Source organism: Populus alba, chromosome 8 (assembly GCF_005239225.2).
Source record: "Populus alba chromosome 8, ASM523922v2, whole genome shotgun sequence".
Lineage (NCBI taxonomy): Eukaryota > Viridiplantae > Streptophyta > Magnoliopsida > Malpighiales > Salicaceae > Populus > Populus alba.
Window position 1 is genome coordinate 4,920,415 of NC_133291.1, and position 27,957 is coordinate 4,948,371.

At 34.5% G+C, this 27,957-nt stretch overlaps 3 protein-coding genes across 11 annotated transcripts; 2 read left to right on the plus strand and 1 right to left on the minus strand.

Moving 5' to 3' along the window:
- Positions 1 to 369: 369 nt before the first annotated feature.
- Positions 370 to 4,299, minus strand: LOC118055804 (phosphoglycolate phosphatase 1A, chloroplastic). Of its 2 annotated transcripts, none has more exons than XM_035067806.2 (11): positions 3,867 to 4,299; positions 3,683 to 3,750; positions 3,485 to 3,577; positions 3,331 to 3,402; positions 3,139 to 3,210; positions 2,840 to 2,899; positions 2,518 to 2,668; positions 1,666 to 1,765; positions 959 to 1,062; positions 737 to 873; positions 370 to 619 (listed from the first exon to the last, which is right to left on the minus strand). In XM_035067806.2, exons 1-10 carry the CDS (start codon positions 4,144 to 4,146, stop codon positions 767 to 769), a joined length of 1,107 nt encoding a protein of 368 aa, XP_034923697.1. In that variant the 5' UTR covers positions 4,147 to 4,299; the 3' UTR covers positions 370 to 619; positions 737 to 766. The 2 variants fall into 2 exon arrangements, with proteins under 2 accessions (XP_034923697.1, XP_034923696.1); XM_035067805.2 differs by having other exon boundaries at positions 370 to 640; positions 3,867 to 4,297.
- A 277-nt stretch (positions 4,300 to 4,576) lies between these two features.
- LOC118055807 (uncharacterized) lies at positions 4,577 to 9,100 on the plus strand. Of its 6 annotated transcripts, none has more exons than XM_073411003.1 (4): positions 4,577 to 5,430; positions 7,333 to 7,734; positions 7,895 to 8,021; positions 8,153 to 8,439. In XM_073411003.1, exons 1-2 carry the CDS (start codon positions 4,934 to 4,936, stop codon positions 7,601 to 7,603), a joined length of 768 nt encoding a protein of 255 aa, XP_073267104.1. In that variant the 5' UTR covers positions 4,577 to 4,933; the 3' UTR covers positions 7,604 to 7,734; positions 7,895 to 8,021; positions 8,153 to 8,439. The 6 variants fall into 6 exon arrangements, with proteins under 6 accessions (XP_073267104.1, XP_073267103.1, XP_073267102.1 ...); XM_073411001.1 differs by lacking the exons at positions 7,895 to 8,021; positions 8,153 to 8,439 and adding exons at positions 8,451 to 8,707; positions 8,826 to 9,100 and having other exon boundaries at positions 4,578 to 5,430; XM_035067810.2 differs by lacking the exons at positions 7,895 to 8,021; positions 8,153 to 8,439 and adding exons at positions 8,451 to 8,636; positions 8,826 to 9,100 and having other exon boundaries at positions 4,578 to 5,430.
- Positions 9,101 to 15,927: 6,827 nt separating this feature from the next.
- On the plus strand, positions 15,928 to 26,154 carry LOC118055815 (protein VERNALIZATION 3). Of its 3 annotated transcripts, none has more exons than XM_073411166.1 (6): positions 15,929 to 16,212; positions 17,568 to 17,657; positions 22,866 to 23,099; positions 23,278 to 23,339; positions 24,397 to 24,437; positions 25,747 to 26,154. In XM_073411166.1, the coding sequence occupies exons 3-6, from the start codon at positions 22,902 to 22,904 to the stop codon at positions 25,968 to 25,970; spliced, it is 525 nt and encodes a 174-aa protein (XP_073267267.1). In that variant the 5' UTR covers positions 15,929 to 16,212; positions 17,568 to 17,657; positions 22,866 to 22,901; the 3' UTR covers positions 25,971 to 26,154. The 3 variants fall into 3 exon arrangements, with proteins under 3 accessions (XP_034923709.1, XP_073267267.1, XP_073267266.1); XM_073411165.1 differs by having other exon boundaries at positions 15,939 to 16,212; positions 17,408 to 17,657; XM_035067818.2 differs by lacking the exon at positions 17,568 to 17,657 and having other exon boundaries at positions 15,928 to 16,212.
- Positions 26,155 to 27,957: the final 1,803 nt, after the last annotated feature.

Below are 27,957 nucleotides of genomic sequence, written 5' to 3' on the forward strand. Positions count from 1 at the left end.
AACCAAAAAAAACCAAGTTAAACAGTTTGAACTGATTTTTGTCCTAAAAAACTAAATTGAACTGAAAATAATCAGTTTGAACCAGTTTTGTTTTTTTTTTAAAATTCAATTTAATTTTTTTTTAAATAAAAACTGAATCAACCAAAAAATAATTACCCAGTTTTATAAAAAAAAGAAATTCTTAAAGCTTACCAAAAGCATAAGATTTATATACACACAAACACAGTTGTCCGTGATTGTGGTTTTTTCTAAAACTAATTACCACGGCACCCATAGAGATGATGATGTGATGTGATATCATGTCATGTCATGTGATGCATGATGTTACTCAATGAATGGCATTATTTAGTTAAAAAGACGAAGAGAGGATGAGAAAAAGGAGACTCTTTTCCAGAAGAGCATTTAACTAGAAAAAATTGTGATATGCCTTGGTATCTCCGAAGAGTTGTTGAAGAACATGGCAACGATGAAAATAGGCACCCCAAAACTGCAGAAGCAGACACAAAGGTAAAGACACTTGATGTTCAATGAAATAAAAACGCTCCTTTGTCAGGTGGCAAATTTATGTAAACGTCGAAAATGATAGGGCATAGGGCACAGCCTTCACTGTCTGTTCGTCCTACACGAACAAATTTAACATCTGTCGGCAAATATATCTGGTTACTACAGCTGCGGATTTTAGCAGAATTCCATGTGGTAATGTTAAAAATTATAATTGAAAAAATAATGCATGGACCTAAATACAGCGCACAATGTCCAGGCATGCTCAGACAGCTGAAGCTTTGAGGGAAAGAAAATCAGAAATTTTGTTGGTGTAGAAATCTGGTTTGATGGAGTTGCTTGGACTTTGAAGCATCGACAACGAGGTCACACCTTTTTGGAAGAAAAAACTTAATTAGAGCACATACAACATACATGCTGAAGGTAGGAGGGGAATTTCATATTAATTTATAGTTACCGGAGAGTACAAGAAGAGTTTTGCAACCACCGTTTTGTCCGAACAGAATATCAGTATCCAATCTGTCCCCAACCATGCATATTTGTGACTTGAGAATCCCGAATCTGTTGTTGATCAGATACATGAAAATAAAATGCAAAGGTGAGGAAAACTAGAACACAATAGAGCGTTTAGATGGAAGTCCAAACTCATTTTTATTATCATGCAACTGATAAAGAAAAGCAACCACTGCTTAATGGGATTATGTTGTGTTGCAGCTAATAATGTAGTCATGAGTCAAGACTATATTGTATACTTGATTGTGAAAAAATATGAGCTTTTTTGCAATTTCCTATACTTGTGCAAGACAAACCTTAATGGCAATACATCAGTAATTTGCCTTGTAATCTAAAGTTGCAGTGCCTGTTTCTTAGCATGCACATGAAGGCTCTCCAGTCCCCAGTCCCCACTTATGCATGATCGGGTGGGTTTGCGATAGACCCTAGATTACAAACTTACAGACCAACAAATACTTGCTTATCCATGCATAATATGAACGCAAATATATGGTGGTTGGTGGACAAGGAATCAGATAATTTGACAAATAGATGTGGATAATGATTATGCATTGTTTGAGCTGTAAGCAAATCATGCATGACTTCTCCTGAATTTGCTCAATTCAAAGAAAACGGAGAATAAAAGAAGGAACAAAGCATTGTAAGCCCTACTTGTTTGCTAAGTAATCCATCATAAAAGTTGAGGGCTTTCCTACAACCAGTGGCTCGCGCTGAGTTGAACCAACAAAAGCACCGACCATAGAACCACCGCCTGAAATTATATATTAAGCACAGATTATAATATATTCTGGAAGAAATTGTGAGGAACAGAAATAAAAATATCTCGATGGTTGCTTTTATATGAACAAGTCAGTCTTACCCAAAAGAAGGATGCAAGGAATTCTCATAATGTAAATCTCCAAATAGATTAGTGCAATAATTATTGCTTGGGCCAGTGCATTGCATGTGTAGTTCAAACCACAATCCCAGAGCGGGAACAAGTATACTGGAAATCCAATCCCAACCATTTTCTATTCTTTTACCAGCTCATATTTTTACGTTTCTTACAATAGGGACGATATCACATAACACTTGCTTATTAACCACATTTAAGTACATTTGAACCTTCTAGCTAACAATACAAAAGTACAGCCTTGGCCTATTTTTTAGTTCACGAACTCAAAGTCATGGACTGGCATGTTATTATCACTTATTGACGCCAAAATCACATAGATGGAACTGGTTTGAATTTCATATTTTCAGAACATGCAATTTAATGCTTGGAAGGATTGCAGACAACTCTGCTAGTTTACTCATTTTATTGATATTCAGCTCTTCAAAAGGCCAAGGGCGTACAAGTATTCTAATGCCACATTTCTCATTTGAGATTGGTATCAATCTGAATATTGGAGATCATTGCATATCTTGTTTTCTACACATCATGCATCACAACCTACATAACCTGAATATGAGTAGAAATCAATGTAATGGAGCATAAATTTGTGACGAAGGGGAGATGAGAACCTGCCCATTCCTGAGCATCTGTAAGATGGGTGACTGCATCACGATTTGTAGCAATGAAGAGACATCCAGGATTTTCCCTTATACAGAGTGTTCCATACTGGACTTTGTAGTAGTTGAAATAGCGATCAAATCCAACAACAACTGCCCCAACCTAAGAAGCAATGAAGAAACATCTTTACTATGCCTAAATTTTGGGAAAAGCATGCTACCTTTTGCTCCTCAATTGCAACTATAAAACAAAGCACAACCTAAAGATGTCTACTCAAGTTGCCTGTCAGGATATACCCTATCGAAAGGGAAAGAAAAAGGAATAGAAGTTTACATCTTTATCGTGCTCCATCAGAAACCCAGGCTTCAGCTCTATCTTTTTTCCACCATCTTCCTGTATAAGTGAACAATACAAAATAGAAATAACATATTCATCACAAATGCTACTGCTAACCAACCAACAAGCTAGAAAATGGCATTAGCAGGAACAGAAATTATTGCAAGTAAAGGTCATTGCACGTTGCACAGTATTGAATAACTCGTGGAAATTTCTAGCATTACTAAAAGCTGAAGATTTCAAAGCATATATAGAAGATGAAATGAAATATAATGCAAATTGGAACTCATACATACTGGCCCACCAAGATACTGAAATCCAGCAAGCTCAAGCTCCTTCAAGATGCCATCCTCACCAACCACATAAACCTAAAAGTCATGCACGGATATCAATTCATTATCAGCTACCACATCTCATAATCTCCACAACCATAACCACACAAAAATAACAAAACCCCATTGCAAGAAATAGAAAAGGTTGTTACTTGCCTTTTTATCTTTTGGGAAATCAATTGACTTCAAATAGGCTGCAGCGGCAAAAGAAGATGCAAAAATCTCTTCCTGAAACAATTGGATAGATTCAAAGCAGTTGTTAGTGAATCAAAACAAAAGAATGGAAAAGAAGGGGTTGTGACTTACTAACCTCACTGACATCAAGACCAAGTGACTCGAACTTTTTACCATATTGTTTCCTAGACTTTGTTGAGTTGTTTGTAACAAAAACTAGTCTCTTCCCCTGAAATCCAACAAAGAAAAACCCACAATTTTACATAAGAAAGTAAACACTGACATCACAGTAAAAGGAAAAAAAGAGGCACTATAACACAAATTAAATACAAACTCTTGAGCGGAGCATATCAAGAGTTTGAGGGACTCCATCAATCAATTTATCTCCTTTCCATATAACTCCTGCAAATTACTCACCCCTTCATTATTACATGAAAAGAAAAAAAAACTCTTTTTCTCTTTTTTTATTCTGAGAAATGAATTGACAAGAAACTTAAAAGCGAGCGAGAAACACAGACCGTCACAATCAAAGATGAAAGTCTCAACAGACCCAATGAGCTCATCTGCGTTTATTAAAGGCTGGGCTGCTGCTGATGCTTTGGTCGTGAAATTGTCCATTCTTGTACTACACTTTCTATTCAAGTTCAAGTCTTTGTTCCATGTGGTACAGTTTGTGAAGTTGTGGGGGAGTTTTTTCAGACCCAAGAATCTTGGGATTGTTGGGTTCACTTTGCACAGAAATCGGGACGGAGATGTTGAAGAAACAGCAGACACTGAAACAACTGTCCTGCTTAGCATCTTTGTCACTTTTTATTCTTTTATTTTCCCCTTTTGTTTTGGAAAAAAATTTATTAAAATGTTCGAGTGAAGGGTGTTTAGTTTGTGGCCGTTAACGTTTTGGATGGTTGCGTGTGTCAGCATGTGCGTTTGGGGTCAGGATGACCTGAGAGTTTGGGTGAATGGACTTTGTTCATCATCTAATTTGCGGCGAAAGGTGTCTCTCCTTTTCTTTTCTTTTCTTTTTTTTTTAATGAGAGTTTTATTCAACTTTTCAAATTAATTTTTTTTTAAGTATATTTAGATCCAATGGCTCCATTCGATTCTCAGAGAATGTGGAATGGAATTCACATAACAATCATTTTTGAAAATGGATTTACTGATAATAAATTCCTGATACAACCCAAAAAGGCAGAAATATAAATATCACTTAAAGTGCAGCACCTCAATCTGTGAGAACCTGCAACCAGCAATCCAAAAAATAGTCTTAAACAAGGAAAGGAGAAGGGATTTCTTATTCCATCCCCAATCGCAAGCAAAGCAAACTTGCACCAGATAACACCATGAACGCACAGGACTTGGTCTCCCCATGTAAATGAAACGGCATCCTAATTTAAAGACGCTAATGCATCTCCCAGAGCAATGCCATGAGCAAGAACATTATTGGTCATTGCTTTAACAGTTAGATCATAAACAGTAAAGCATAGAAAAATGAAAAGGTAACCAACACCCGCACACTACTAGTCGTCTGAAGTGCAGACCCAAAACCCCCCTCAAATCCAACTCGCTCGCTCTCTCCAACTCTCCCATGGCCAACCCTCCTTCACCACCCCCGCCACAACCTCCCGATCCCATAACAATCGACGGCGCAGCCGAAGACTCGGCTCTCTCATCCTCCACATATCTGACTCACCTAGAACTCGTAACTTGGCGATCTCGCCGCTACAAACAACTGGCCCAGATCTACAGAACCCATTACTGGACCTTAATGGAAGAGCTCAAAGTCAAACACAAAGAGTATTGCTGGAAGTATGGGAAAAGCCCATATAAAGAAGATGAGAAAAATAAGAAAAGAAAGAGAGATTTTAACAATGATAAAGAGATTTTTGAATTGAATGCGAAATTAGGGATCAGAGATGGCGGCGGTGAAGCAGAGGACGAGGAGAGAGGGGAGGGAGGGTTAAGGAAGTGCTTGGCTGCTGGGTTTAACGCGAAAGCAATGGCTTTAACGAGGTTTTTTAATACACATATTTTGTTGAATTCTAGACAAAAGCTTTATAAAGGTTGTACCTTTGATATTAAAAGGTATGTTTTTTTTTTTTTTGAATTTCTTCCGGATTGTTGTTGTGTGATGATTTGTTGTATTTGGGTTAATTTAAGTTGTTTACTAGGTTGTGTATTAAGATTTTCCGGAAAGATTGTGGAATTTGTACTGGTTGATAATGTGTTAGTTTGAATAGGATTTTGGCTTTAGAGAATAAGATATCAAGTTTAGCTTCAAGGGTTTGATCAGTTTCAATTTCCTTTTTCTTTGGATGCTTGTTTTTTTCAACACCTGCACACATGTTGTTTGCTTCATATTATGTTTTGAGCCTTATGCTTGGTTACTTGGAATGTTAAGGATGAGAAAAGAATGCAAGCTTTGTGGAGAAATAAGAACGACAAGAAAAATAGTTCTATGATTGTGTGTGTGTGTTATCTTGGAATGTTTTTTTGCGTAGCCTGCATGTTTTGCATCGCTATCCATTGTGTTCGTCTGTGTTACCTTTGTTCAATGAAGTACGCTGGAAGCGGAGAGAAAGAACTTTTTTTTATTTGATTTCTGATCCAATGGCTTTTGTACTTTTCCTTGTTTCTCAGTGTTTAAGAGGAATTTCAGTGAGACCGAACCACTTGGTGTCTTGCTCATCTTCTAGGGTTTTTGGTGGTTATTTGAAATAAACTATATTTTGCTGTATATAGTTGATCCGAGTTAATGTAAAGATAAAAATAATTATTATCATAATTTTAAAATCTAACTGGAGAGTTGACCTGGGACCAAGCCTGGTTCACGTTGATCATTGTTTCAAGTCAATATAAGGATAAAAATGATTAATATTGTAGTTTTGAAACTTGACTCGATGGTCGCCCTGAAACCAGACTCGAGTTGATCATTAACCCGATTTAACATTAGAATAAAAATGATTATTGCTATTTTAAAATCCGACTCAAGGCTAGGCCTGATCAACCAGGCTCAGGTCATGGGTCGGTTAACCATTAACTCGATTCAACGCAAGGATAAAAATAATTTATAATACAATGTTAAAACTCGGGGCGGGGATATCAATGGATTTTTTATTTATGTTTTGTTTTGGGTTGATCGGGTTACAGTTTAACTTGAGTTTTTTTATTGAGTCAAATCGTATTATTCCTTTCTCTCTCTTTTTTGAAAAGCTTAAACTGGTCCAAACCTCATTTTAGTCGAGTTTTGTCTTGTATCTATCAAATATAATATAAGATAAATTATATAGTACAATTCAAAACACACCAAATGCAGTAGTTATTTGTCTAGTACTGTTCAGTCTAGTAATGTCCAGTACAATCAATATATACTAAACTCACACTTGAGGGTCTAGCCCATTGGTCAACAGCAAAGCTTGTATTTGCGAAGGTCCTGGGTTCGATCCTCAAGAGTACCAGCATGTCACCCCCGCGGTGCCTTACCTGCCTACTGGGCTTGCAGGATGTTCAGTGGGCCCGAGGAATAGTCGTGGTGCGCGTAAGCTGGCCTGGACACCCCGGGTTACCAAAAAAAAAAAATATATATATATATATATATATATATATATACACACTAAACTCTATCTAAATGTATATGCTATTGGTTAAGCCACGAGAAAAATGTTTGAGTTGCTTTTTTTTAATCTCATTAGTTTTGAGCTCTTGATTGAAAATTGAAACTTTTTGTCGTACAGGATCCTTTTGTGATCTCCTGCGGGCACAGCAGTTTAGACTTTATTTCATGAGCATGGGAATCTATATAAGCTAGTGAAAACCATAATTTCTGCTTTTGCTGTCATTTAAATTCATATACCATGAAAGTGAGCATGAACGTATGATGTTGTCATTACCTGTGGCTTACTGCTAATTTTTCTTCATTGCGAATAGTGCTTTTTCTATAGCATGCTTGACTATTTTATTGTCCTTCCTGTACTCCTGGATGTTCAGTGCACAAGGAAGGCCTGTCCTTTGCCAGAAACCAGTTCTGATATCAACTGTCTCCTCCCTCTGCTCAATGCATTTTCAAAAGGCTGAAAGACAGGTAGCAAGAGCCTTGAAAAAGGAAGGTCTCAGTTTCTCTTCACCAAGTAAGCTTGCTTCTAAATTGCATGTGGTAGTGACAGAGTTTGTCCGCCAAATCCAAACCAAAAGAAGAGCTGCACTAAAGGAAAATGTATCTGAAGATCACACTGAGTATAAAATTTTCCAAGGCTCTTGATTTCTATCCAGAATCTCGATGTGTATGCTTTAAAGTTATTGATGAGAGAAAAGCTGGTGATATCACTAACTGGGAGGAGCTTGGATCACTGGACATATGCCTTGGAAGAGAATTCCTCGTGCATACTAAAGGTACGCATTTATACTAGAGTTCTTTGCAGTTCTATAAATATCCCTGTTTAATTTGTATTTTTTTCAATACCAAAATCAATATATTGGTTCAAGAATCATAGATCTCCTACATATCACACCTGTTTGAGGAAAATGATTTGTCACTCTTCTGTCCTTTTAGTGAGCAAGTTTGCTTTGAGTGATGACTCTAGCAGCTGGATAATTGAGTTTTGTGTGATCATTGATATTCTTGTGGAATTTGGTCCTGGAAGCTTAAAAATTGTCTCAAGCTTCGTGTCGCTATACTTGTAAGCCCCTCTGAAACCTGGAACCGCGCGCACCATTTCTCATTATCAAACAGCTTTTCACCTTATGAAAAGGTCATGATTTAATGTACTATTTGCTAACCTCCACTCGTTTACTTGGCATTTTCCAAAAGCACGTGCCCCAGCGGACACATTGCTTTCAAGTGCTAGTGTGTTTGTAATCATACACTTCGAGCCGGCTTTAGTAAAACTTCGGAACTAGACAGGAAATAGGTAGTTGCTACACGTCAATCCAATTTACTTAAATAAAACCGAGTTGGTGTTTGTTCAGGATCCCTAAGACATATTTAATCGCAAGGTTTAGTTTCTATTTCAATTAACAGTTTAAATTTGCCTTCTTGGAGTCCTTTAAGCTCATCTGCAAAGGGCATTTTCTACAATATTTTTGGTTAAAATGCATTTTCTTTTCAGGTTCATTTGCATCACTTTGTGTGAACCAACGATTGGTCGATGGACAGTGATAATGAACTGTCCGTTGACCAAATATCAGTTGACATCAATTGACTTCCAGTTGAAATGGTTGCATGGATTTTGAGTTTTAAACAAAGCCGCCTTTGCAAACACTGAGCGACATAGGCAGATCAAGTGATAGACAAGGTGGTCAACTTGTTGTCTTCCAGTTTTCAACATGCTGCTGCCTGTCATTTGCATGCAAAAACTTGTTGACAGTTGAGACCCATTTAATAACCAGAACAAGTCCTCAAAATATGAAGCTGTGAATGGATTTTCTCATAGACAAATGATTCTTGGTTTCTTTTCTTGACATTTTATCATTTCTGTTTGCAGGTGTTGGATGTACATAATACATGTTCTTCTGCGATGATAAATTCTGTTTGATGCGTCAAAATTTAGGTTTAGCAATCTTTGCAATTCAAGAAATGCTGGTGATGTGATTGGAGATGTCATTAGTATATCTGATTGAGATTTGAAGAAGTTTTGAGGAGCAACAAATTTGTATTTCCTCTAATTGAGTTGTTGATGTTGCATCATTCATATCAATAATATGATCCATAGATTTGTATGAATTGCTGAGCTAAAATTCGCTGTTCATTTATGTTCTCTACTCAATTACCTGATGATATGACAAGCATAAAATTCTCTGTAGGGGAGATTCAGGGGCAGAGACGACAAACAAAGATTACGAACACTTGTTAGATAGAAAACGTGATCATTTGCAAATCTCAACAGTTGTTGAGATCATTTTATTTATTATGAATATGATGATGGTTTATGTAGTTTATGAACACAATCAAGAATGGGTCACAGCGTACATGCACGAAAACTTACTTGAAGAAGAGTGTGCTAGAGAATTCATGTAAAAACATAATCTTGAATTTGCATACAAACTATTTTTGTATCAATTTTACTACAACAAATTGATTTTTCAACAAGCACTTTTGTTAATAGTCACTTAGCATAAAATTTTAATCTTTCTACAAGATGATGTCATTTCTAAGCCAAAAAAAAAGTATGATTTGGATGGAAATGAGGATTAAGATCCTTAACTGAGAATTTCTGAAAGCTTAGACATAAAATTGATACAAAGATTTATTTAATGGTAAATTTGAGGCTACCTATATAATTATTTACGTAACCCTTTCATCTCTAGAATATCCCCAGAAAGCCTAAACCTCAAGCAGTAAGACAATTGATGGCATAGTTTCAGGAAAGTTTATTCAGAGAAATTGCTGTGATTAACTAACAAAATATCACCATCTCTTTCATCATAATATAACTTTTTCTTTCAAAGCTCTTGATATCTTTCTGTGTCTATGTAATTTACTTGGCCACGAATTGTATAGCTATTAAGGGTTATAGTAAATATTCGTGGCAACTACTCTTTGCCTCCTGCTTTAGTTCCTTTTGATCACTAAAATGGAAAATCCATTCATCACTCGTAGAAGAAGAAGAAGAAGACATTTAAGTTAATGATATAGAAACCCAACTGGCCTGGCATGTCTATTTTGAGGAAATTGATGGGTTAACTGTTTGAATCAAAGCCGCATTTCTAGCTGTTAAGCATTGATGAAAAGTATACTTTAAGCTAGCGTGTCTCTGTCTCTGTCTCTGTCTCTGTCTCTGTCTCGAATAATATGCTTGATTTTTATTAAACCCATTCTTATCGACAAAAATGACTCGAGACTTGATCGATTCATTCCTAATCCAAACTAAGGTGTTAAATATAAGATAATTTCGAGTATATCTGATTTGAGCACCAACAACTTCCTCGTATATATTTAATAGCCGGTAATGTCCCATTGGTTGATCATGGGGAGCAATCCCTGCTCAATATCAGCAGTACTTCATACCACCCCTGTATGCTGTATATACATGGCACAATCTCTAACAAAAACCAAACCAAATTGATAATGGAAAACCAACGCCAAGAAACCCCTCCTCTCCTCCAAGACCTCAAGGTCACGATCCAGAATTCTTCTTTGGTTTTTCCAAACCAAGAAACTGAAAGAAAATCCATCTTCTTGTCAGATTATAAGAACAGTAAAGGATATCTAGTTTGGTGATCATGATCGGTATACAGTAAGCAGGGCTTTGAAGATTAATGTTGCCTTGCCTTCCACATTATGGCCATCAGAGTTACGACAACATAAAAGAAAGTGTGTTTAGAGACGCACTGATGGTCATTTTCACGACTTCTTCCGTTCGATTAGGGTCTAATTTCAATTATCTCAGGTTAGGTTTCGATTTCTCTGTGAAGAACCCCGAAATTTGTATGGATCCATTAGGGATTCCTCTTGACTCTATGCATAAGAGGAGGGCGTATGAAAGAGAGAGAGCTTAGACAAAGAAGACAGTCTGAAGATTAGGAATCTTTGTATAAAAAGTTAAGCTCTCTGAACTGAAGGTGTAATTAATGGCATTACTCTACGGGTTTGGGGATATATGTTTTTTTTTCTAGCAATGAAATAACTAGCTGTTGCATGCATTCCAAGTGTGAAAATATTAGCACCAGAAGCAATAATAGAATTTGAAACTTGCTTATAGCACCTGGAACTGTGCTTCTGCTACTGGTAGCCCCATAAAATGATGCCACTGCATATTCGACATCATGTGCAGATTTCAGGGATGCACAAATAATGGTCCTACGTTAAGATAATGTCCTGTCCTGTCATTTCTAGTTTATGTTCCCTGTTAAAAAGTCCCAAACTTTAAAAGATTTTGCTGTTAAGCTATTGGAAACAGTGGTTAACAACCGTTGCTTTAGGTTGTCTTGAAGTTAATCAGCATGCTTAAATGGATAGTTCTGTATTTTAATCTTTTCAATCTTCAGGCACAATAAGATCCCTTTTCGTACCTTTTTATAAGACAATTGAAAAGATTGCTATGCTCAAGTTGCGTGTATTGTCTTTTTTAATGAAATTGTAGGTGAAAAAAGAAGCGGCGGATGCAGACGGGTGATGATGCTGTCTCTTGCGTGTCAGTTTAGTAGTGGTTGCTTTTTAAATAATTTTTTGTGTCAAAATATATATCAATGATATTTTTTCATTTTTTAAAAATTATTTTTGACATCAGAATATCAAAACGATTTAAAAAATATAAACCGCACTTAATTTTAATAAAAAAACTTTCAAACTTTATAGGAATGTAGGTTGAACCGTGTTTCCAAACACTTCATTCGTACTGTTGACCTTGTCCAATGAGCTATTAATGTGATTATTTTTTAAAAAAAGAGAAATGGTCGAGTATTGTCCTCTGCCCCATCCCTCCCTTCCCCTGTTGTATGCAAGTGTGCTCTTTTGTTGATGTTTGGCAGAGTGCAATAAAAAAAATTCCCTCCAGATATAATAAAAAAAAAAACAGAGGTTTTGTGCTCCTGAAACACAGTGCTGCCCAGCAATGTCATGTGACGAAATTGCTGCAATAAACTTTCTGCTACGTTGTTTTAGTCCTCTTTCTATTTTGATAACACGGAATGCACGATAACTTTCGTGTTCCAGAATTGAGCAATACATTTCTAATGATGAACTGTAAATGATTGTAGACAAGGAATCTTTTTTTCTGGTAAGAAAGTAGCAAGTCCCAGAGCAGATAAATCTTGATTTGGGTTTTCCCATCTAGGCTCCATAGAGGAAATCATGTCAGTTTTGAAGCTCTATTGGGCCAGTCAGCTTTGGAACATGCATGTCCCTTGCAATGTCTTGACGATATTATCAGACGAATCAGTTAAACGCCTCATTGTTGCTGTATAATTTTTTTCTTTAAATGGCCCAAGCAACCGATCAAGTAGCTGTGCTCTGATGTTAGAAGAAGCAGAGACACGTTGCTGAACTGAAGCACATGGTTTTTGACAGTGGGACTGGATGCTTGCTTTTTCCCATTTCTAAGATTGTCTTGCAGGTATGTGCGAAACTACCAGGAAAGGGAGAGGTTGCCACGGAGGTGTATTGAGGTCAAGCGGATGTCTGCTTTTTCTCGAAGACTTCATAACTTTTTCTTGTTCTGGATGTATCTCACTAGCTGCTTCGCAGTTTTCAAAACTTGCAAGCTTCATCTGTGCTTGATGATTTCATCTTTCAGGCTAGAGAATGGGAGGCCCTTCTCGCGGAGCGTCAATCCAATTTTATTTCAGCTGGGGAAAGCCTGATAATGAGCAAGAAACATCCAGTTTCTGCTCAAGGGTGTCTCTTGTGTCCTCATGGGATAAGGCACCAGTCTCGAGGAGCAAGAGACTCATAGACGGTGGCTTGGTTAAGGGAACCCACCATAGCCGAAGTGAGCTCGTTAGTTTTTCCTGAAACTATCTAGGTCTCAATTCGAGAAGAAGAGCTGACAGAGCAATGCCGCGCGGATATAAATGATATAAAAATATTATTTGTGATGTTTTTATTAATATTATAAAATTTTAATTTTTTAGTTGTGATTATTTTATAAAATATTTTTTATTTATAAATGTATTAAAATAATATTTTTTTATTGTTTTTAAAATTATTTTTGAAATTAATGTATTGAAAAATTATTAATTTAAAATAATAAAATAAATAAAATTTAAATTTAAATTTTTTTTAAAAATAACTTGCTCCTCAGCGATGTTGCTTGTTTTTCCCCTGTTGTGACCCAATTGTAAAATGCAGATGTGTTTTCTGTTATACGCACCGTTTTATTTATGTTTTACTAACGGGTAGTCTAGTTGAGGACCGCATGAGAGGAGTTGTTGGGCAAAAAAAAAGAGGACACGACAAGCTTGCCATGTCTTTGTTTTTAAGAAGGGTCTTGGCCCCTGTATTTTTCCAACTTTTATAATCTCGTTTTAAAATAAAATATCTTAAAATATCAAAGGAATATTTTAAAATTCAGCCGCTAACTGTTTTACAACGAATTTATAAGACCATGTCAAAAGTATATTAGTTTTCACTTCAAGAATTATGAAAAAGTGATGTTTATTGAAATGAAAGTTGCTTATTTTATTTAAAAATAAAAACAAACTTAGATATTTTAAAATTGTAAAAAATATATATATAGTTGTGTTTGATAATAATATATAAAATAATATAATTATTTTTGTATCATCTTTAATTATGATGGACTAGATAATATAAATTATTAAAAAAATATCTTTTTCCCTTGATTTGCATCACTGTGAAGCTTACATTTGAAGCTTTTTAGCCTTTTAATTCACGCGTTTTCATCGGCTACTAGCTTTGATACCCGCGCGATGCCCAGGTAATTTTTTTTATATAAAAAATATTTAAAAAAATAAAAATTTAAAAAATCTTGGGTTTTTCTGCAAAGTTATACGTACCCAAGAATTTTGGGCTTGGCTGCAACGCCTGACCTAAGAGTGATATTTATAATATTAATAATAAAATTAAACTTGCATGACCCAAGTTTAAGGTGAGCCTGACTGTAACACCGGACCCAAAAATATTGGATGTGGATCTGGCTATAAGGTCGTGTCATAAAGTATGATAATTAAATAGATTAATTAAAAAAACAAAGAAAAAAAATCAACAGAAAGGAAAAAACTAATGAAGAAAAAGAAAAAAAAATTGAATTAATTGGGTTAACCCTTTAAACCAGGTTACCTCGTAAAACCTAGGACTTGCGTTATGAAAGTTTGATAACTAAATAGGAAAAAAAAATGACGGGTTTACCTAGAATTAACCGAGTTAACCCATCAAACCAAGTTAACCCATCAAGTCCAGGATACGTGTCATGAAATTCTGATAATTAAACAGAAAGAAAATTAACTTTAACAAACTAAACCAAATGAAAAAAATAACTCGTCAAATCAGGTTCATCCATCAAACCCGAGATTCGTATCATGAAAATATGATAACTAAATAAAAAAAATTAACATTAACAAATTAAATCAAACAAAAAAAATTCATTAAAAAAATTAAAAAGAAAAAAAAAAGAAAAAAAAGTCATATAATATAATACAATATAATAATAATTATAATGAAAAAACGTGGGGAAAGCTAAAGCTAAAGCTAAATTCTCAACCAACTCAATATTAAAAAAATAAATTTAACAAAGATAATTTAAAAAATAAACATGTGGGGAAAACACTGCAGCCAAACAAAAATCATATAAGGGAAACACTATAGTAATCCATAGTGTTTTTTTTTTTTTTAAAAAAAAAAACTACAAAGCTAAGTTCTCAACCAGCTTAATATATAAAAATAATCGAGATTCGTGTAATAAAAGTATGATAACTAAATTTAAATTTTTTTTTCACATTAACAAACTAAATTAAACAAAAAAAATTCATGAAAAGAAAAAAAAACACAAAGAAAAAAGCAAAACAAAAAACCATGGGCAAAATGGAAAAAAAAAGTCAAGTGTTTTACTATGTGCATAGTTATACATTATATGTAAAAAACAGAAGAAACAAAAGCGAGGAAAAAAAAAGCTGCTACAGTGAAAAACCCACGTGTTAAAAAAAATATATAAAAAAAAAAGAAAAAAAAGCTGCTATAGTGAAAAAAACATTAAAAAAAAAAGAAAAAGAAAAAAAAAAGGAAAAACTGCTATAAAAAAAACCAAAAAAAAAATGTCATAGAAAAAAAAAAAAAAAAAGAAGCTTTAGCTACAGTGAAAAAGCTACACGTTTTAGAGTTCTTATTAACCTTTCAAACCAGGATAACCCGTCAAACATTAGATTCGCGTCATAAAAGTTTAATAACTAAATAGAAAAAAAAATTGACGGGTTAACCCATAATTAACTGGGTTAACTTGTCAAGCTTGGAATACGTGTCATGAAAGTCTGATAATTAAATAGAAAGAAATTTAACATTAACAAACTAAACTAAATGAAAAAAAATAATTAAAAAGGAAAAAACAAAAAAAAAAAAAAATATCCAGTTAGCCCGTCAAACCAGGTTAACCCGTCAAACTCGGGATCAATTAACAAACTAAATTAAACAAAAAAAATAAAAGGAAAAAAATTTAAGAAAGAAGCCAAAAAAAACCCACAAAGGCATAAAAAACCAAAACAAATACAGGAAAAAAAAATGAGAACAAAAAATAATATATATTATAATATAATAATATAATTATAATAATAATTATTATTATATATACAAGTATAATTAAAAGACATGAGGAAACTACAGTACTTTCCCCACACGTTTTAGAGTTCTTTAATATATAGATATCCGTTCTCATTTCTTCATCGCCCTGTTTTTATTGTGGATATCAATGGACACATTAATTTAGGATAGGAGTGGACCGTACTCATGACTGATAGAAAAAACAAGCCAAGTTGAAATTGAATTATTACTTCTTTTTTTGAATTAAATTTCTATTTTCTTCATCAAGCCAAATTAAAAATTCGGCTATTCGGTTTTCTGTACGCTTATAAAAAATCATTATTCAATTCTCAATGAAGAACGAATTTACAGGGATTTAGTTTGACCTATGACTAAGTATAGGGACTAAACTACAGATATTTATAAAATATAGATATTACAACACTTCAAACTAATTAACTTGCCCAGTACAAAAGCAAAACACACCGCCTCCTCCCGTCCTTCTTCTAATTCACCTCCCGCTCCACAATCCTCGTCATCAGCCACCAAGCACCCCCAGGCACCGCCCGACGCCCATCAGCTACCAAGCACCCCCAAGCACCGCCCAACGCCCTTCAGCCACCACCATCAAAGCTTCAAGTCGCGGTCTCCGTCCAAGCTTCAAGTTGCGGTCTCCGGACCAGGTATTTTTTTATCAACAGTAATCTGAGTACCCAAGTATTTCTGTACACCTAACTTAACTATTAATAGTAAGTATTTTTCATTTTCATATGATTTAAAATCAAAGAGAAACATGAGGAGGGAGAGTTGAGTTTGAATTACAAAATCGGGTTGTAGTTAAAAAGATAATCGATAAAAAGAGGGTCTGAATTTATTTCTTCTCTGTTCAGACGAAAAAAAGGGTATGAGCTTCGAATTGCTAATTTTCTTAGTAGTTGTTACAAGATTTTAGGGGATGTTTTGAAAAGATTCAGATTGTGTGTTGGATTGTTAATTTTGTAATTTTTGGGGATTACCAGCGTGTTTCTACCTTTGATATAAGAAAAAAGTTTGAAAGGAATACGTTATGAAAATAGGATTTGAAAATGAAGTATTAAGATTACTGCAACAAATATTGAAAGATAAAATATCAAGCATGCTTGGTGGAATTCGAAAAAAAAAAATTATAGCCAACAGTAGATCCTAATATATTATAATCATAATATCATCTAAGATGAACTAAATTATGATCAGTTGCTAGAAAAAAGAGATAAAAACATTGTATAAGTTTAATATTAAAGTGTAAATAATAAATTTTGGTAAAAGTGGAGTATGGCGTCACGCTGTTAGGGTGGGAGCAGCATCCAAAATTTTAAGGGGGGTTTACTCTAATTTCAAGTGGCAATGTTTTACCCCACCTTTTACAGTTATATATTATTCTCCATAATAATCAATACGCTTTCTCTTTTGGCACCAAACAATAAGAAATGGGGTTAAGAATTTAATCAACTCTTCACTTACTCCCCCATCCCCTCTCCAGGCCAGGCCATGGTCGTTAAAATTACGAGTTAATTTGTAAAATTAACATATACTTATCGTGTTATCGTGGAAATCGCTTTAAAACTCCAAAACTGATAAAACTGAATGAAATCATGAGTTGAAAATCGGTAAATTCGCGATTGTAATACCGAGTTTACATTTTCTTGGATGTGAAAGTGAAATCATTAAGTGTGATTTCCTTGTCTTGTTTCTATGACTAATTTCATTCTGGTGATTTACTAGCTGTCTTCTTCACTCGTATTCTCTCCTTTAACTTCTCTTTTTCATTCAAGAAAACATCTATGCTTTTCAATTTCCTCATCTTACAATTTCCCCATCTTAATCCCTTTTGTTTTGTAGTATTCTGTAGAAAGAAAAAAGAAGATAGAGGGAGACCCATCTGTGATTTCATCAACTCTTTTTCTCTCCTTTAACTTCTCCTTTTCATTCAAGAAAACATCTATGCTTTTCAATTTCCTCATCTTACAATTCCCCCATCTTAATCCCTTTTGTTATGAAGTCCTCTGTAGAAAGAAAAAGGAAGATAGAGGGAGACCCATCTGTGATTTCAACAAACAAAGTCTTTGAGATCTGCCCACTTCGCTTACAGGTGCTTTTCTTAATTCTAATCTGATTCATGGACCTCAATTACATGCAAATATTATTCTTTTTTGCTTCGTTTTGTTGTTATCATTTTGTTTTTTTTTCGGGTATTCAACTCTGGTTTCAAAATGGTTTCTTTAATGTTGTATTTCTTGGAACTGAAATTTTTGTAGATGGGCTTATAAAGTCTGGATTATTTCCATGTTATTTCTTTATCTGGTCGCTGATAAATTATGGAAAATGTACACAAGGGTTAAGAAAATATTGTTTTTCTTAGTTTTATTTCTCCGTTTGGTTGATGACAAAAAGTGGGAAAAATAGCAAAATCTACCTTCTTTTTACTATCAATTTTAGTTTCATTGTACAAGACTTTTTAATTGTAAAATACTTGGATAATTGTGTTAATTGTTGTGCTAGCTGGACGAAAATGTGGGATAGAGAGAAACTGTGCTAAGTCAACAATTTGGCTACTCTGTTAGTCTGTTTTTGTATGATGAAAATGTACAGTTGTATACATTATAACATGCCATTCTTAAATTTCTTTCATTTTGAGTCTTTGACCATTAAGGTCTCTGCATCCCCATATTCTTTTCATGGGATGAAAATCTATGTACATGAATAATTATATTGTGTTTTTAAGTTACTTAAACTATGCATAAATTTTTAATTAAACTATGTATTCTAATGTGTTTGAATTATAAATGAAAAAAAAAATTACTTACGATTTTATAATTTAACGATTTTACAATCCTAGTTTACATTGTATTTTTTGCAGCGTGTCAAAAATATGTTTTTGACAATCTTGCTCGAGTCCTCTACCAAATATAGATCAGGATTTCTTTTTTGTTTTTGAAAAATTACAAAATACTCCTCTAATTAAGAGTGTCTGGGTTGCGGTGCAAGTCTCAATAAAATTTGAATTTTTTTGTTTAAAAATAATTTATTTTACGTATTTTGATCGTTTTGATGTTACAATATTAAAAATATATTTTAAAAATAATTAAAAAATATATTGTTTTAATATATATATATATATATATATATATATATAATATTTTCAAAAATAACTAGTAGTATAGCATCCCTAAATTATATTGCTAACTAAGATAACGAGTAGACAAATTTTCTCCATCGTTCTCCTTTAATTTTTCTTTTTATATTGTCACAAACTTTTCTTCTAAATTTGCACATTGTTACAATATCCCATAGAAACTCCAAGAAGTCTTTTCCACGGGCATTTTCCCTCCTAAACCGGGTGTAAAAAAGTCTTTTCATCCTTTCATTTACATTTGTGAGAAAAGGAAGATTGTAAGAAAAGAAAGGATGAAAAGACTTTCTTATACCTGCTTTTCATTTATAAAAAAAAAATAATAAGAAAGGAAAAGACCTTTTTACACCTGGCTATTAGAGTCTGATTGGGAATGTAGTTATTTTTTAAAGTGTTTTTCATGTTGAAATAAATTAAAATGATATTTTTTTATTTTTAAAAAATTATTTTTGAGATCAGTTTATTAAAACGATTTAAAATATTTAAAAAAAATTAATTTTTTTAAAAATACGATTACAATTACATTTCCCAACACACTTTAAAAGCTAGTAACGGGAAGTTTCCAGCTGCTGCTTGTTTCCGCCATTTTAAGATGTTCTAAGAAATGAATTTTAGCTTAATTATTATGAAAGGTAGCCATGGAAAAAGATAGCTGATGAGGCTGATCTAACCATTTAGAATTTTCATGATTGCGTGGAGCTAACGTGTTTGGCGAAAGGTGGGGAAGAAGATGGTAGAGAAAGTTCGTGGCTACTTTAGTGAGATGGGAAGTAGTGACCTGCATGAATCGCCGGCCAAACAAATTTATTTCCATTTTAGGATAGTTCTTTGCCAGTCCGCATCATAATCGTATCCTTGTTTCCCATCAAGGAGGAAAAACCGAGTGAAAGTTGACAAAGAAAAAGCAGCCAATCAAATTCACCTATTGATTTCCGAAGACTGGGCCCATGCTTTATGACTGGGTCCCTCCGCCCTGGGTGCTGTGGCCTGAAACATCCGAGGGAGGTCGAGTCAACTGTCCTCGGCTGTTTCATTTTCGAGCGAGCGAGTCACGTCTCTCTTTATCGCGAGCGCCAGCATCTTGTTTCTTTCGAGCTCTCATAAATTAGGTCTTCTGATGCAAACAAATCATGCAGGTTTAAAAAAAAACAAAAAGAAAGAAAACAAATCATTCTGGACCCTTGCAGCCAAATTGAATCCTGCGTCTCTGCTCGCTCAAGAGACAAACATTTTCTGATTGAATTGAATTTGTCCGGAAAAAAGAAAAAGATTTTAAATAAGCGAAAACAATTCGTCTTCTTGGATTAGAAGGATGGCGATTGCGGAACACCCAAATTCAAAGAATGGGGATATGGAAAACCATCCAGTCAACATTGACAGAGGACTGATATCAACAGCTCGGCAGATTAAGAAAGAAAAGTTACATCATTCAAGCTCTAGGTTCCCGTTCCCGTCCTTCTGTATAGTTTGAACTCGACACTCCTCGAAAGAAAAATCCCGATCCCGGATCGTGACGATGGGAACTCTCTCTTTCTTTTCCTCTTTCTGCTGCTGAACAGAGAAAAGGACTCTCAAATTATTTGGAACGATATGGATTGCGGAGAATCTCTTTCATGCGAGATTTGAACAGATACAATACGTTTTTGGGGGAGGTGCCGGCATCGTACAGGTTCCTGTGTATGATGCAATCCTCGAGAAGACTTGACAGCTACTTCACCGCCTCTGCTCTGTTTCTGATGTAGTCGTGCCTGAAGAAGGAGCTAGCGTATCATCACTTGGTGAAAGCAAAGAAAGGTTTTTTTCTTTTTTGAAAAGCAAAGAAAGACTAAACTCTTTTTATCTGTTCATCTAGAATCAGAACCCGATCTGATTCCAAAATTAGACATCACATCATCGCTTTACCGTTTACTGTTTAATTACTACTATGGATATGTCGATAAATATAACAAATCTCTCGCTTAACAAAGATTGACTGGTTTTGTCGATAAATATAAACAAAAAATTTACATCACAATACCGAATATATATTTAATAGAAAAATAAACTATCCAGATGCTCCTCAACTAGTTTTTTTTTCTTAACAGAGAAAAATACCATTAAATAAAATAGTATAACGGTTGGGAATCATACTGGCCACCGCACCACTATGATGACCAGTGGCCGGTATCGGCCATGCGAGATTTACCGATTCCCAAACAAGCGAGCTCATTTGTGGTGATGTCATTAATTATATATTCAATTAGTCCTTGTTTCTGGAATATCCCTCTTGGCCAATAAAACTTTAGCAATTTGACCCAATAATTCATGATCAATTGGAAGGTTTCTATTTTGGTGTAACCACTTGTGGATTGTGATTTTTGTTCGTGCTGCGAGGTGCTGTGACGATATCATGCGTGTTATTTAGGAAGCAATTGATGGCAATTTTAAAAATAAATACAAAACAGTTTTTAGAGCATCACCCAATAATTTAAATTTTTAAATTAAAATAATTATTTAACGTTGAATTATGAGTTAAGATGTTACCACTCTCGTTCTTCTAGTTAAATTAGATTTTGTTGGCATAATAATGATGAATTTATACAAATTTTAAGTTTAAATAATCTGATTAGTACTTATTAGAGTTTATATAAACCTATTTTTTGAACTTTAATCAGACAATAATTTAAACTTTCAAGTCTGGATGATATTTTTTACAATGAGGATGGATTTGGAGGGCATTGATTTAGGCGAATTGCTAACTTAGATCGATGTCAAGAGAAATTTCAAAAGGCAAACGAAAATGTTTCTCTGTCACTGAAAAACTGAGGTATTTCATATAATTTTCTGTGTTATTTTGAACGGTCTATAATTTTTTAGGTGAGATTGGGTTCTTGTATGAAAAAGAAAGTGTAATCAGACGAGTGAGGTTTCGTGTGTATATATAACTAAATCTTATTTTTTTTATTAAAAAAATATAATAAAATAGAATTGCATTATCAAATAAACAAAGACCAAAGTGACCACGACAAGACATGGTTTGTGACTGGTTCGTATGTGGTTCCGCCATAAGGTTAAAGTTTGAGAAATTTCACGTTCTAAGTCCTAAAACTTTGAATTATATAATTTTAGTTATATTTCGCAACCCCAGCAATATAATAAAATAGAAATGTAATATCTTGCAAATAGAAATAAAAAACTGAAAATTGAAAACCATTTTTTCTTAATTTTATATATAAATTTATAATAGTTTTTATGTATATATATAACACATGCACAGCTGGGCAAATTAAACACTTTTCATTTCTTTCTTCTCTGCTCATATAACACAAAAATTATATATAATCGTACCAAACAGCACTTTATTAATCATGCTTATGAATCTGCAAGATTCAAGTTCATATAAATTATATATAATCATACCAAACCTCAATTAATGACTTGTTTCCTCTAAGATATATAGTAGTTTGACTTCAACTGAGTGAGCTCAAAACTCCCACCTTTTTAAAATATATTTATTGAGCTATTAAAGACTCTCAATGATGTTTTTTTTTTTTAAAAAAATGAAGATATAATTTTTATTCACTTAACATGTGTGTGTGTGTGTGTATATATAAAACGGGCATTAGTGTAGTACTATTAATTTACGGTGTTAGGATATTATCAAGTGTAAAAATATTTAATCTTACTCTTATTATAATTTATCAAAAAAAACTTTTTTTTCGTAAATATTCCGAGACAATGATATATTCCATGATCTGACTGGTTATATTGTATAGATGTTGGATATGTTTACAACTGTATGTATAATGGTCATCTTGGAATTCCAATCTTGCTTTAACCGTCCTAGGAACCAAGAGGAGGGTAAGAGGATAAATGAATCTGGCCCTTTCAAAACAAAGTGAAAGAAGAAATTAAATGGGTTTTTTTAATTTAAAAAAAAAATAAAAAGGTTTGCCGCGCGCCACTTATTTTATTCCATTCGGACTATCCGAATGCAATGGTGTTTGAGCTAATACGGGACGAAGATATATCACCAAAACATGATTTAGGAATCGACAAAATAAAAGAAAAAAATAAAGCAAGGTATATTCTGTTCATAGCAGAGCAGTGAAAAATTGATGCTATAAATACCCGACGTATCTTCTTCCATAAGAAATTAATTAATCTACATTCATTTGCACGACTCAGAGACTACCTGCTTACGAGTGGATTTACTGTGAAAAAATGTCGAGGGATAGAGATCCTCTGAGCGTTGGCCGTGTTATAGGGGACGTGCTGGACCCCTTCACAAAGTCTATCCCCCTCAGGGTCACCTACAACTCCAGAGAGGTCAACAATGGTTGCGAGCTCAAACCCTCTCAGGTTGCCAACCAGCCTAGGGTTGATATTGGCGGGGAAGATCTAAGGACCTTCTACACTCTGGTACGTCTCTGCAGCCTCCTCCTCCTCCTCCTCCTCTGAGTAGCACTCTTCCGTTTATCTATTTCTTATGTTTTCCGGTGACTTCATTGAGTGCAGTATTTACTGCAGCCAAACGTGCATGTTTTTATTCTCTAGATTAGTTGACAATCTTACAAAGTGAATGTCACTTCCATCGCAGGTTATGGTGGACCCCGATGCACCCAGCCCAAGTGACCCCAGCCTCAGAGAATATTTGCATTGGTAAATTAATATTGGCAAAATGCCTCCTCTCTCTCTCAACACTCTATTTCAATCTTGGAGTTATGATGGATCTAGCGTAAATATGTGATATATGCAGGGTTAAAAGATCAATAATAGGCTTTAATTATTGCTATACTTACTTTTTAATTATGAGTTAAACTACTGAGTTGAGTGCTCTATAAAAACTAATAACTGCATATGTACGTAGATTTACGTGGCTCTCTCTCTCTCTATATATATATATAATTAATTAATTATCTACAATCTATCTACATTAATCACAGCTGGTAGAATTGTTGGTCTGGATTGGTCACTAAGTACAGTACGTACTGTGAAAGCAAGGGAAGAGTTTCTATGATCCTCTCTGTTTCTGTTTTCTCGTCTGATTGGCAGCATGTTCCTTTCGTTGTTCTCTCTCTCTATCATTTCTTTGTTTTTTTCATTCCTTTATTGCTCAGTGGGTCAACCAAACAGGGAGCAGATCGTACATTTAGTCACGTACGATGATATTGGGTACCCATATCCAGACTTTCTTTTTGAGATTCTAGCATAGTAAATTTCTTTTATATAAAATAATAGTTAGTAAAATAAGATAATTTGTAGTTTAATGAGTTACATACTACGTCTATAATTCAAGAGTTGTAAGTGTTATTATGACTCTTTTAAATCATAAAATCACTCTATCAAATATTTAGTTAAAAAAATAAAAAATTAAAATCAAATCAAAACTTCAATAACAACATCATCACATTATTAGAAATATCATGACAAAACAAATTAAACATCATAAACAATGAGGGGTCCACACAATTTTCTACTCCATATAATATAATATGCAAGTAGTGTGATCGATATTGAACGAAATTCTAATTGTCCAAACTGATGATCAGCCCAGTTTAGTTAGTTATATATTGTCGTGTGTAGAAAACAAATATAATAGAAAGTAGAAACAAAACCTTGTCTTGCATATATATCCAATGCATGATACCACAAGTCGAATATGCTCTGTTTATTTGAGCTTCAGCTGATATGAATTTCCTGTCACATGAACTCGCAGGTTGGTGACTGATATTCCAGCAACAACGGGGGCAAGCTTTGGTGAGTATATTTACATTAATATTTTCTTAAAAGACTCAAGAATTCCATTAGGATTTAGGAACCTTGTAATGTTACTTGTATACTTGTCTACATTCCTACTTAGTCTAGGAATTATGCTAGTTTGTTTGTTTGTTTTTTTCCCGTCATATAACCCTTGAATTCCTATGATATAATAATAAGTAGAGTGAAATTGAGTTATTGAGACTCGAACCTCTTTTATTCAAAGAAGCTATCTAGTATACAACCTCTGGGTTACATATATTTATGTGATGCTCTGGTTTTATTTATAAAGCATATATATATATTGGTTGCCGGGACAGCGTTATCCTTCGAAATATGATTTCTCGTCATGATTCTATTTCAGTGGATATTCTGATTATAGGAAAAAATCAATCATGGCTGTTTTGCTGGCATATGATTGGATCGAAATTTAGCTGTCCAGGGGTTCTTCTCCACCAAAGCCGTTTTATGTCGTTGTTTTTAGCTATACGTGCAAAAAAATTAATTTCTAAATAGCGTTTAAATAATAATAATAAAAAAACAGCATTTGAAAGGAAAAAAAATCATTTCTGTAATATAGTTTTTGAGTAATCAAATCTCAAATAATTTCCATTAACAGTATAAAAAAAGTCTTAGACAGCCGCTAGATTTCTATAGTGCAAGAAATTTCCAATAATAATTAATTTTTGTTGTGGGGTTTATTGGTTGTTTTTTTAGCAACTTGGAATTGAAAAATCCAATTTAAGAAACTTGGGATTCGATAATAGGCAATCAAGGAGGGGAATTGAAAAGATATTCCTTTTCTCCGGTCTCTTTTATCTTATCAACACCATCCCATGAGATGTTTTTTTTTTAATCAACGGGGTGCTTTTTAGTTTAACTTTTATGTACTAACGGGTTAAACAAGAATTAAGCATGCCATTTATATATATATATATATAATATATATATATATATATATATATAAAGTGATATATTAATGAAAAATATTTTTTATGATTTTTTTAAAGACTCAAATGATGAGAGTGCTCTCAATCTCGAAAGGTAATATATTCCCACTACTACTCTACGAGATATGACGTTTGAGGGAATAAAATAATTTGCTTGCTTTTTGTTGTTTTAACGTGGCCATATCAATTATGTGTTCTGATTGGTGAACTGTCTTTGTGAATTAGGAAAATGATAAAACCTCCACACATGCATACGCTGGTCCTGAAACACCTCATGCATGACAGAGAAATCTTGATTTTTTAGACATGTTCTTGCTTGTTTGCATCAGAACTAACAATTATATCGACATTTTGCGAAGGCCATGAAACTGTGTGCTATGAGAGCCCGAGGCCGACGATGGGGATTCATCGGTTTGTTTTCGTCTTGTTTCGGCAACTGGGCAGGCAAACTGTGTATGCCCCTGGGTGGCGCCAGAACTTCAACACCAGAGACTTTGCTGAGGTCTACAATCTTGGATCGCCGGTGGCTGCTGTTTATTTCAACTGCCAGAGGGAGAGTGGCTCCGGTGGTAGGAGGCGATAACAGGAAGATATCCCTTTAAATATTCCCACCTTGGAAAAGCACTGAAAACAAGTCCATAAATATGGTATTGCTGCGGATACAGTCCTATCATCTAGCTTCCCCTATTATATTCCTGCCTACTTGTAGCAAAAAACACCTAATCACCTCAAGGTATCAATAAAATATGATATTATTGTTGTTGTAAGTGATTCTTTTTTTTTTTTTTAACTTTCAAAATGAGACCTAAGATATCGACTGCATTCGGAAGATAGCCCCCCCTGTCCTTAAATTGCCATCTCATCCTTACATGTATGAAACTACGAATTGTTGCTGCATGCGGCTTGATTCCCTACTTCACTATCTGTTTTCTTTTTCCCTTGTACATCCACTATTTCCTCTTCTTTTCCAAAAAAAAATGGAATTTCGATACATTTGACTTCAATACTTGCTTCAACACTTATTGGCTATTTACAGTACCCGCTGTTAATTTCTTTTACATCTTGGTCTATAATCATTCATCAGATTAGGAGGAAAGGAAACCTTTGGACATTTTGATTTTTCAGATACAAAATTATACATAGTGACAAGAAGATCAATTAATCCTGTCAAGACTCCGAGAGGGCCAAAATACGATGGCAAATTTGTTAAGAAACGGAGTGAACCGCATAGAGTAAACTAAAGACTTTGCAGTGAACGTCTATATATTCTTGGAAGAAATTAAACTCCAGACCTAAATGAACCAGTTTTCCGGTAGCAGTGATCAAAAGAATGTCCTTGATAGAGTCCAGAAAAGTCGATAATAGAGAAATAAGTGTAGCGTTGCCTCTGATCGCAGCACAACCCAATTGATTGAGAAGAATTTTCAAGCAGGATATCAATTTCAGCTCCCATGCAAGATGGAGATCTTTCAGTTCAACTTGGTCCCATTTCATCAAACACCCCAGCTATAAAAAGCCTTGCTTTCGACAAGAAAAACACATCAAACACATTCTGTGTGGTAGAAAATTGTTCGAACCTCGGCTGCTTCCTAATTAAGATACTAAGCCCACCTCATCAAATAACAGCACCTTAACAGACGAGCTTCTAAAAGACTATGAGTGGCGAGGCAAGTCCTCTGGTTATAGTTTATAAGCGCGATGGAAAAATTGTTCAGAGACATCAAAACATTCATGAACTTCACATATCATGCCCCGAGTCATGAGTAAAGGTTGGTGTTCAGCTTAATAGCTTTTGGGTCTACAAGTATATCATTGGGTTGGATCTGTTAACGTGTTCTCAATGCCCAACATAATTTTTTCTGTGTTCCTTATTTGTTGTTAATTTTAGCTTCCCACCAAATTTTCTTGATCCAGGTAGTAACGGGCAGCTCTCCGGCAGATATTGTAATTGGATTCCGTCGTGGAGACCATAACGATGATGTATACATAACCCCCTTGATGGTCCTCGACGGACCTTTGCTCATGCTACCCCGCCAACTAGGAATGCAGGGCTCCTTTCGATGCAGATGAAAACTGGAGTGAGGATTCAGGACCTAATCAGGTGGACCCGGAATCTATCGCTGTGCATGAAAGAGGACATGTTCTTGACCATAATGATATCGATCCAAACGCCGTTGCCATCATGTCTTCAAGAATTTCTTCTGGGATTACGAAAAAAGCGATTTCCGTGCGGATGATCTTCAGGGCGAGCGAGTTTTATACGAATTCACTAATAATTATTAGAACAAGAGGGAAAGAGAGGTTACATGCAGTTTTATTATCTTAATTGAGACCATGTATTTCCATCCTTTTCTATTAACGAATCTATGGCCATCCTAAAGGTGTTTAAATTAAGTTTTTGTCTGCAAATCTATCTCAATAAAGAACATTGATCTCAATAAAGAAAGAGAGAGAGGGTGAGAGAAAAGATATCAACAATGCATTGAAGATCGAGATAAATCGAATGGCGTGGTGGGGTAAATATTATTTACCACCGTAGTTCGATACACTTATTAGCAATTTTTTTTTTC